The sequence below is a fragment of the Schistocerca serialis genome, chromosome 2 (genome assembly GCF_023864345.2).
Source record: "Schistocerca serialis cubense isolate TAMUIC-IGC-003099 chromosome 2, iqSchSeri2.2, whole genome shotgun sequence".
In the NCBI taxonomy this organism is placed as follows: domain Eukaryota; kingdom Metazoa; phylum Arthropoda; class Insecta; order Orthoptera; family Acrididae; genus Schistocerca; species Schistocerca serialis.
Genome location: NC_064639.1, coordinates 1,020,882,050 through 1,020,892,836, shown reverse-complemented (window position 1 = coordinate 1,020,892,836; position 10,787 = coordinate 1,020,882,050). Strand labels below are relative to the sequence as shown.

The 10,787-nt window shown below is 38.9% G+C and overlaps 1 protein-coding gene across 1 annotated transcript in view; it reads left to right on the top strand.

Annotated features, from left to right (window-relative positions):
• The first annotated feature begins 571 nt into the window (after window positions 1–571).
• Window positions 572–10,787, top strand: part of LOC126456602 (glutamate receptor ionotropic, kainate glr-3-like) — a 199,120-nt gene continuing 188,904 nt past the window's right edge. The window contains exons 1-2 of the mRNA XM_050092347.1: window positions 572–591; window positions 1,659–1,908. Coding sequence (XP_049948304.1) covers window positions 572–591; window positions 1,659–1,908 — 270 coding nt within the window. The remainder of the gene's footprint in view (window positions 592–1,658; window positions 1,909–10,787) is intronic.

The following is a 10,787-nucleotide window of genomic DNA, read 5'->3' as shown; positions in this document are numbered from 1 at the left end:
TTTTGTTTTTAAGTTAATACATTTTCTCACATTGTAGTATATCATACACTCTTTTGGTTTTTCACATTAACGAAGCCGAAATTATGTTGTTCGCACAAAATACAAAAATACATCCTATCACATCAGAGGCATGCTAACTACTCTTTCACTCTGCGCAAAATTCCATGGGTTTACAATTTCTCTTAACAAATGATTTTCTACTAGTTTCTGTTGCATTAAGAATTTCGATTATTACTTCATAAATTAGTCCAGAAATAAACATACTAGCCAGTACGGTATTGCATAGCTAGCAATAGAAATATTAAGTGTTCCATTAGGTCGCAATTTCAGATATTTCTAAAAAATAATTTTAACTGTATATTCAGAACTAGAACTTATCGATTATAACATAGAGATTAAGTATTTGATAAACTATTTCATTTTCATAAATTTTAGCTTGAAATATAACATGCCTTGTAAAAACTTATGATACTTTTCAGAAAAGCAACGAAGATAATTCTCATCTGTCCAAAATTCGAAAATAATACTGATATCGACTATTACTGTTGAGGAAAGATATTGCTAGAGGAGGATGTCCCGATACAAAACCCTGTATTTAAGACATAATGTTTAACAACAGAAAATGTTGTCTGCGGTCCAAAAATGTCTAGTGAAAGGACGGGGAGGGGTGACCATGAGAAAAATTCTGAAAAACCAATTAAAAGTATAATACGCTGTGAGTCAAAGCATGGAATGTCAGGAACATGAATGTCACAGGGAAACTAGAAAATCAGCAAACCCAAATGCAAATATACACTCTACATACGGCAGTGAAGTGTAATGGAAACAAAAATTTCTGGTAATAACAAAACGAGCGGAATATGGTACACAGGCAGTAGAACTCGTTAAGAATAGGAAAGCGCGGCAAAGAGTGGGTTATTGCTATTCATTCATTAGAACTGACAGTAGCCCAAAGCAAAATACAAAAGTGCAGTGAAGATGTCAAACATGGTAGATGAAGGAAGAGAGAGAGTGTGTGAGGGAATTAATCGGGTAACGCTATAAAGGGAAATGAAAATACGCGAATTGTGGGTGAGTGAGCACTATTATAGAAAAGGGAAAAGATGGCATAATTACAGAAGAATACAGACACAGCAGCTGGAATAAATTTGACCTTCATATTCAGGGTGTCACTAGGTTTCTTTTCGAAAGTGTTTTTCATCCTGTCCTTCTTCATTGATGCTTCTACGCAACATATGTTTTCACAAATAACTGCGGCTCTACACTTCTGTTAAATTTCGAGACTAGTTCATTTAGCTGTTACCGTATAAAATAGCGTTCCAAATTCCCTATTTTCCTGTTTTCTATGCTTTGAAACTCTCCAGTCTGAGTATCATAAGAAATTCATTTGTGAAGTCGAAATTCATTTGTTGAGCGTGCCTGGTATCCTTTTTCAAGACTACAGCACACACTTCTCTTAGTCACAATTTACAGTGTCGTTTACGATAAATGTGTTTTAAATAGACTAAATCCAAAATTCATTTTCTTGTGTACATTCTCAAAATTATTTTCCGTCTTTTGCAAGTAAAGCTATTTGGAAACTTCACGAGCGATTGATAATCGTTTTTGCAATTGAAATACAGAGAGGCTCAGTAGGTAACCTCATCTTGCATCACCAGCTTCAAGCTGGTGACAGTAAAATTTACAGGTCAAGCGACATGGCGGGACGAGCTGGTGGTGACGCGGTGGTACTATGGGAGCGGCTTAGACCGGCCACTGGCTGAGCCGTTTCCAAGTAGACTGACAAACTTGGAGGGCCGCCAGCTGGTTTTCGCGACTCTTCACTATCCTCCATACGTCGTACTGGAGGGTGCTCCAGGAATCCTCGACGGCACAGAGACCCGCATTCTTAGCGAATTCATCAACAAGGTAAGTAAGCAAGGTCTACAACTACACGAAGATCAGGTTTTAATAGACCGCAACTGTAATTCGGTTCTTACGTAATTCATGGCAATTTCTTTGTTTATGCTACGTTCCAACGGTTCAAATGTCTCTGAGCACTATGGGACTCAACCTCTAAGGTCATCAGTCCCCTAGAACTTAGTACTACTTAAAACTAACTAAGGCCATCACACACATCCATGCTCGAGGCAGGATTCGAACCTGCGACCGTAGAAGTCGTGCGGTTCCAGACTGTGGCGCCTAGAACCGCTCGGCCACCCCTTCCGGCTTATGTTACGTCTAACGTTCTCAATTATCCTTGCTACGTATTTCCAAATTCATCCTCCTCCAAGATTTTTTGCCATATAAAGGATATTAGAACACCTAGTTGTGAATATCGAAGCCTATTTTCTAAAAATTTGCTTCTCCTTATGGAAAGGGTCCTGTCTTGACGATTTTTTTTTACCCTTCTCCGTTCAGACTTCTTCTTGTCCGAATGAATCTATAAATTTTCTAGACCCAATAACAACGCTTAACGCATTTGATCTCCACTCAGTAACTTAACTTTGCGATTTTGTAAACATTAGTGTAATTATTATTATAATATGAAGTTACTTGCTTTTGTCGCCATCGGAAAAAACAGGCTTAAGGACGAGGTCATTTTATTGACAAGTTACTTGACAGGTTTTGCATCATTGGTAGGAGTATAAGGCAACAAAATTAAAACAGATGGAACACGCATTTCAAAGTAGAGGCTGTCAAAACAGTCACAGTCTACTCACAGTGTGCCTCTGCCCTCTGACGACAACGCATGTGTATATTCTCGTATGAAAGTGATCATGAAGGTGCCGAATGGCATCCTCCAATAGACTGTCCCAAGCATCGTGCTCCTTTTCCTTGCAATTCGGCAATGGTTGTATCAGTTTCTGGAGAACAAGTAAGTTCCCGCTTTATAATTTCCACCCAGAAAAAGCCCGTTGCGTTGTCTCAGCGGTGTGTAGACGTTCCTGTCGAAGAAACTGCAGTAGTACAGGGATGAAATCCTGTCCACTGTGGCCGGTTGCTTTACCCTGCAGATACATCAAATGTGATCGCGAGCGATAAGTGCTGGCTACGCATGCAACAAAACCTGAGATGGAACCTGTGTGCCGAGGGCGAATGCACTTCGGGATAGACGTATCACCTGGTCTACGCCACACACGTGTATGTCCATCACTCGCTTACAGACAGGAACTACTCTCGTCACTGACGACCACAGAACGCCGTTCCACTCTCGTGTCAACTCTTTCACTTCATCAGGCATGTGTCACGTTGCCACTTAGACAAGTAGAAGATACAAAAAATATTGACAGATAAGGAAGAATGTGGGAGAAAAGAATAACGCCACTTCAAGCAGTTACTGACGCGACGTGGAGAAATCTTAAAAGAGGTGTCGCAAATACAGCTGATAAAGGCTAGGATTCAATAAGACATAACAACGCAGCCATGGACGGGATATCTGAGTTAGTCAAGAACGAAAGAAACTGCAAAAAAAAAAAAAAAAAAAAAAGAAAAGGAAAAAGAAGGAAAGTTAATGCTACAATATAGGTCACTCAGAAATGAAATTATCCGGAAAAACTGCGAAGCTAATTAAAACTTGGAGGAATATGTGAAACAGATACAAAACTGTAGCTCGGTGACCTAGACACTCCACACAGATAATGGAGTACAGAGTAAGAAGTACAATAATTAGAAATTTCAAGCGTAAATGAGAACTGCGATACGGGTAAGTAGATGATGTGCGAGATACGATATTCATTTGTGAGACTCAAATGCCTATTCACGAATTCGGAAAGAATGTATGTCTAGGTGTTGATGCAGTCATTAACTCAGAGGGCAGAGCAGGAATTATGCGAGCTTTTAATCAAAGCAGATCTACCTGATGAAATTTCATCATTTTTAATAGACTACAAGTACTGCAGTTCCAAAGACAACAAGATAGGATGGGTGTGAAAAGTAGCGCTCATCCAACAATTATCTTCATATAATTGAAAGCGAAAGTAGTTTAAATAAGAGGGAATCAATTTTGTTTCTGTTGTATCATATCAAATACGTTACAGGAAACGAGACCTGCGTCCCACTATCGTCCACGTTGATGATTAAAACAAAAACAGTGGGAATGGAATATTCGTGAGATGGCTCGCAAAGTTCATACAAACCGTTTACCTCAAATAGGAAGTACATCACCAAATGCAATCAGAAATTTTCACTTTTTCATAGAATTTTTATAATTGTCACTGTAATAGAAAAGCCTGAAAGACCGAAAATTACTATTCCTTACAGCGATTTTCATTATGTACACCTTGCTACAATAGAAGCAAACATGGGACAAACTTAAATGAAAGAACATAATTTCTTTTTCTGATTGCGGATATCGAAATTCCTGTACCAACTCTTTTATATAATTCTAAGGCTTTGTTGGACATACATTTCTCTGTAATAAGTAATACATATATTTTATCAAAAGGAAATAATGTACTAACAAACACATTTCATCAAAGGGAAACACTAGAAAAGTGGCCCAGTCGTCATTTTCAATGTCTTATCAGGTCGAGAAACTTTTTATTTTGAGAAAAGACCTTGCCTCAGAATAAGAGAAGCTCTATCACATAAAAGTAAAAAAAAAAAAACTGTAGAAAAGTAAGGAAAATGAATACTGAAAATGTACATAAAAACTAATATCTTTCCATAAACAAATATTTTCTATGTTCAGCTTGATACTTACTCACAGTATTGCAAAGGCTCCATGTCAGTGAGATACTTTACTACTCAGAAAGTCAATTTATACAATTTAAAGCTCTTTGCCACACTGATTGAGGCTTACTGTAATTCCATATAGCGCTTACGTTATCCTGCTTTTTCTAGGGACAGTTTTTCGAAAATGCACAACACTCCGAACGCATCTAAAATTAATTGATCAAATGAGTGAACTGTCTCTGTTGCAATTATGTAACTGTTTATTAATTCCAGTTGGGATTCCTGTTTCAGATGGAATTAATGAACAATTACATAACTGCCACAGAGACTGTTTACTCATTTGAATCATTATCTACTACTGCTGCATGCCACACTGGAATGAAATGCCACATATGAAATTAATTGTATTCTAATTATATTTAACTGATTTTAAATGCATTTTGTAATTTTTACTGTCATTTATTTATTTATTTGTTTACATTTTGACAAATTATTGAGTGCCACAGAGACCTCTCTAACTGTAGGGTTTTTTCCTAACATTTTGCTTTAAATGGAATTTCATAATTTCGGATGGAGTTCTTCTGTACATGGTATTTCCCTATTCTGTTTCATGATATTAAATGGAAATTGCTTCTGGAATTTTTTCACTCCCTATCATCTGTCGGTTTTGTTAATATTCACGTAGTTTCCTTTACATTATGGCCAAAAATAAAATCCCTACTTAAAAATTTTATGTAGGTTACTTTTAAACAACAGTAACAAGAAAAGTACATTTTATTCGTTTACATTTTTTTATTTAAGGCGAAGTTGAGTTGTGTAGAACATATTACATCTAAATTAATATTTTCTGTGTCCTTTTTCATATCTTTTTAAGTGCCTGAACTCCATCTGTCTTCACTCAACAACTTCTTCACATTTACCACATCCAGTCACACATCACAAGACATAAGCAATTTCTTCAATTCACTCTATTCTATTTATTACTTTTTTAGACATAGATGCCCTGAAATTCTTAATAAGATCTGTGTTCAAAAAATTAGGACTAACATAACTGCTCTGCACCCAGCTCTGCGCAACTTTTCTAGACAACATTGCCATTTTGGTAAATAAATGGCCGAAGGCTTTCTCCACTGAAATGACCCCTTGCAGTATTTAATATCTCATTTTTAATGACAGGGGGGATGGAGTCTAGTTGATACAACTGGTTACAGGCCCAATAATTTTTAAAGGTGAAGAGGCTTGCAAGTGGGAACGAGAGTGGAGGGCGAACAGATTGATACTCAGTAACCACATGTGCGCTGGAGGAGAAGGTTGCTTGCAGTATTTAATATCTCATTTTTAATGACAGGGGGGATGGAGTCTAGTTGATACAACTGGTTACAGGCCCAATAATTTTTAAAGGTGAAGAGGCTTGCAAGTGGGTACGAGAGTGGAGGGCGAACAGATTGATACTCAGTAACCACATGTGCGCTGGAGGAGAAGGTTGCTTGCAGTATTTAATATCTCATTTTTAATGACAGGGGGGATGGAGTCTAGTTGATACAACTGGTTACAGGCCCAATAATTTTTAAAGGTGAAGGGGCTTGCAAGTGGGAACGAGAGTGGAGGGCGAACAGATTGATACTCAGTAACCACATGTGCGCTGGAGGAGAAGGTTGCTTGCAGTATTTAATATCTCATTTTTAATGACAGGGGGGACGGAGTCTAGTTGATACAACTGGTTACAGGCCCAATAATTTTTAAAGGTGAAGAGGCTTGCAAGTGGGAACGAGAGTGGAGGGCGAACAGATTGATACTCAGTAACCACATGTGCGCTGGAGGAGAAGGTTGCTTGCAGTATTTAATATCTCATTTTTAATGACAGGGGGGACGGAGTCTAGTTGATACAACTGGTTACAGGCCCAATAATTATTAAAGGTGAAGAGGCTTGCAAGTGGGAACGAGAGTGGAGGGCGAACAGATTGATACTCAGTAACCACATGTGCGCTGGAGGAGAAGGTTGCTTGCAGTATTTAATATCTCATTTTTAATGACAGGGGGGACGGAGTCTAGTTGATACAACTGGTTACAGGCCCAATAATTTTTAAAGGTGAAGAGGCTTGCAATTGGGAACGAGAGTGGAGGGCGAACAGATTGATACTCAGTAACCACATGTGCGCTGGAGGAGAAGGTTGCTTGCAGTATTTAATATCTCATTTTTAATGACAGGGGGGACGGAGTCTAGTTGATACAACTGGTTACAGGCCCAATAATTTTTAAAGGTGATGAGGCTTGCAAGTGGGAACGAGAGTGGAGGGCGAACAGATTGATACTCAGTAACCACATGTGCGCTGGAGGAGAAGGTTGCTTGCAGTATTTAATATCTCATTTTTAATGACAGGGGGGACGGAGTCTAGTTGATACAACTGGTTACAGGCCCAATAATTTTTAAAGGTGAAGAGGCTTGCAAGTGGGAACGAGAGTGGAGGGCGAACAGATTGATACTCAGTAACCACATGTGCGCTGGAGGAGAAGGTTGCTTGCAGTATTTAATATCTCATTTTTAATGACAGGGGGGACGGAGTCTAGTTGATACAACTGGTTACAGGCCCAATAATTTTTAAAGGTGAAGAGGCTTGCAAGTGGGAACGAGAGTGGAGGGCGAACAGATTGATACTCAGTAACCACATGTGCGCTGGAGGAGAAGGTTGCTTGCAGTATTTAATATCTCATTTTTAATGACAGGGGGGACGGAGTCTAGTTGATACAACTGGTTACAGGCCCAATAATTTTTAAAGGTGAAGAGGCTTGCAAGTGGGAACGAGAGTGGAGGGCGAACAGATTGATACTCAGTAACCACATGTGCGCTGGAGGAGAAGGTTGCTTGCAGTATTTAATATCTCATTTTTAATGACAGGGGGGACGGAGTCTAGTTGATACAACTGGTTACAGGCCCAATAATTTTTAAAGGTGAAGAGGCTTGCAAGTGGGAACGAGAGTGGAGGGCGAACAGATTGATACTCAGTAACCACATGTGCGCTGGAGGAGAAGGTTGCTTGCAGTATTTAATATCTCATTTTTAATGACAGGGGGGACGGAGTCTAGTTGATACAACTGGTTACAGGCCCAATAATTTTTAAAGGTGAAGAGGCTTGCAAGTGGGAACGAGAGTGGAGGGCGAACAGATTGATACTCAGTAACCACATGTGCGCTGGAGGAGAAGGTTGCTTGCAGTATTTAATATCTCATTTTTAATGACAGGGGGGACGGAGTCTAGTTGATACAACTGGTTACAGGCCCAATAATTTTTAAAGGTGAAGAGGCTTGCAAGTGGGAACGAGAGTGGAGGGCGAACAGATTGATACTCAGTAACCACATGTGCGCTGGAGGAGAAGGTTGCTTGCTGCTGTGTTTTTGAATAAGAACAGTTTTTTTCAACTTACCTAAAAGCTTTACTACACACTTTCACTTTTTATTTTAGGGTTATTCGTGAGCTAATTGAACAATCAAACACATCATATTGTGTCATGGTTTGAAGGTAAAAATATTAACTTTAAGCAGTAATTTGACCTGGTAGCTGTTTCTCGTAGATTTTAATTTAGTGTAATGGCATCGTTTGGGTAAAGCTGATACACTTCTTTTGGGTCAAGTTCATATGGTGTATCAATTTAACTTAGAAATAATTTCTTATGTGGTATTTTTTTCCGAAATTCCGAGGAATTAGAAGAAGAAAACTGAAAGGGGGGAAATACCCTCTGATATATTTTAGAAGGCACATAAATAAATTAAGAATGGCTGGATGTCTGTCAGGGAAGCAGCAAAAACATATTCATTAGGCCAAATGACGTTTCATACGTATAAAGCTAAAAAGGAAAAGCATCTTGAAACACCAGAAGCAGCTGGGAATTTGAAAATGGGATATGCTATGCTGAACATCGACAATTATTAAATGATGATTTGGAACACGAGCATAGTAACTGCATGTTAACAAGTGCTAAAACTTACTGTGAATTAACTCCTAAAGTGTTCGTGAACTGGCCTATGAATTTGCACTATTGAAACAAGTAGAAGTGCCAGATACTTGGATAAATACCAAAATGGCAACTTCAGAATGGTTTTATAAATTTTTAGAAACGCATCTCAACTTTCTTTAAGAGAGCCAGAAGCGAGTAGCCTTAGTCAGGCAACTAGTTGTAATCAGCACAACGTTGGGAGTTTTTTTGAAAATTTGAGACATGTTTAAGAAAAACATTGGTATTAAAGAAAATATGTGTGGAATGCAGACGAAACTGGGGTGCAGACTCTTCAGCGGCCAAGGAAAATTATTGTTGAGAAAGTAGTTCGGTATGTTGCAAAAGCCATTTCTTCCGAGCGAGAGCAAACAGTTACAACTGCAACTTGTGTCAGTGCTATTGGCAACGCTGTCCCCTAACTCTTCATTTACCCTAGAATGTTCTTTAAAGACTATTTCAGAAAGAGAGGACTGCAAGGATGTATTGGTACTGCACATCCATCCGGCTGGATAACTGTGTCATGAGACAATTTCACAGCCACGTAAAGTAAACACCCGACCATCCCTGCCTTTTGTTGCTTGACAATCACGATTCACCATTGTCAGTGCAGGTGTTAAGCTTCTATAAAGACAATGGAGTCGTTTTGCTGTCTTTACCTCTCGCAGCCTACAGCCCCTTGACATATTTGTTTGTGGACCATTCAAGAAATACCACTTTACAGCTGTAGACAACTGGCTAATTAGCAACCCTGGACATTTTAGCTGGCGGTGAGTTTATTGCCCAGAAATAGATGATTGGTCCTGATTTCTCCGAAACACCATATACAGCTCACAGTTTCTTTGAGGACTATGCCCGTTTTGCAGACGAACGTAAATTATGTAGAAAATAAGATCATATCCAGTAAAGCACTGTAAATTGGCGTTCTTACCGATCTTTTCATTTCCTTATTATGGGGCTGCTTTTCAGATCTGACCATATGGCACTCTTAAGCCTATATAAATTTTTGAACTAATCATAATTTTTACAATGTAGGGAAGTGGTTAAAATAAGAGGTTAGAATATACAAAGTAAGTGGATGAAAATTGACATGATCAAGATTTGGTGGCCGTGCAATGCAGGTGAACGGTAAACTGCTCCTGATAAAGGCAAACAGATGAAAGAGTAGGTATGTAGGAAGTTGGTGTGAATTTCAAAGGAGAATTGAAAGAACTTGTGTGAAGTGAAAAATGGAGGTTTGTAATGAGAATTGGAGGTGAAGAGTATATATAGTTGATTTAAGGATGGAAGGAGAAAGGAAGGACAGCTGTTGGTAACAGGCATAGGTGTTTAGATGAGGAATATAATTTCACTGCAGTTAACTTGTTCCAGTATGTATGGTGTGTGGAGGTGTTTGAAGCGGGATAGCTGCAAAACCAGTTAGGTAAGATGTAGGGCAATATCGTATTTTGAACGAGTTGTCAGGTTCGTAGGGTTTCTTTCGGTGTTCCACGAATTTGAAAAGGGATGGGAAAATAGTTAGTAAGACATTCATGATGTGAAAGGCGTGCAGACACGGAATGTGAGGAATAGCGCGACTAGGACCAGCAGGGAATGGTATAATTTAGGAACAACTGAGATCTAACCACCGTTATCTAATATACGGGCGGAATCTTTCGGCTGATAGCCAAAGCGTTTTTAACTCAAGATGAGAAGAGCTCGTTCTGGACAGAAGTATTTCCTTCGTTAAGCGTTACATGTACAGGGTGTTCAAAATTCAAAACTTTTAGAGATGGTAGTATGAACCAAGACCAGACAAAAATGTGCAGTAAACATGAGTTCTAAATTCATTCGTGAAGAGATTTAAATATTTTTTCATCTTTGATACTCTGAAACACATTTCTTGTAGTGCAAGGTCTTTGGTATTACGACCGACCTATAGAATGATGTAAGCAAATGAGGAACTAGTTTGTGTTTTGATAATTTTGTGAAACACAGTTGCAATTGCATCTTTGTATTTAACCAGGTAATACAAGCTTATTATTACATAGGATAAATGGCAGATATGATCATTTGTTCCTGTCTTTCAAAAGGAAGCAGGTGTCAAACCCTTGCCGGCCGCGGTGGTCTAGCGGTTCAGGCGCTCAGTCCGGAACCGCGCGA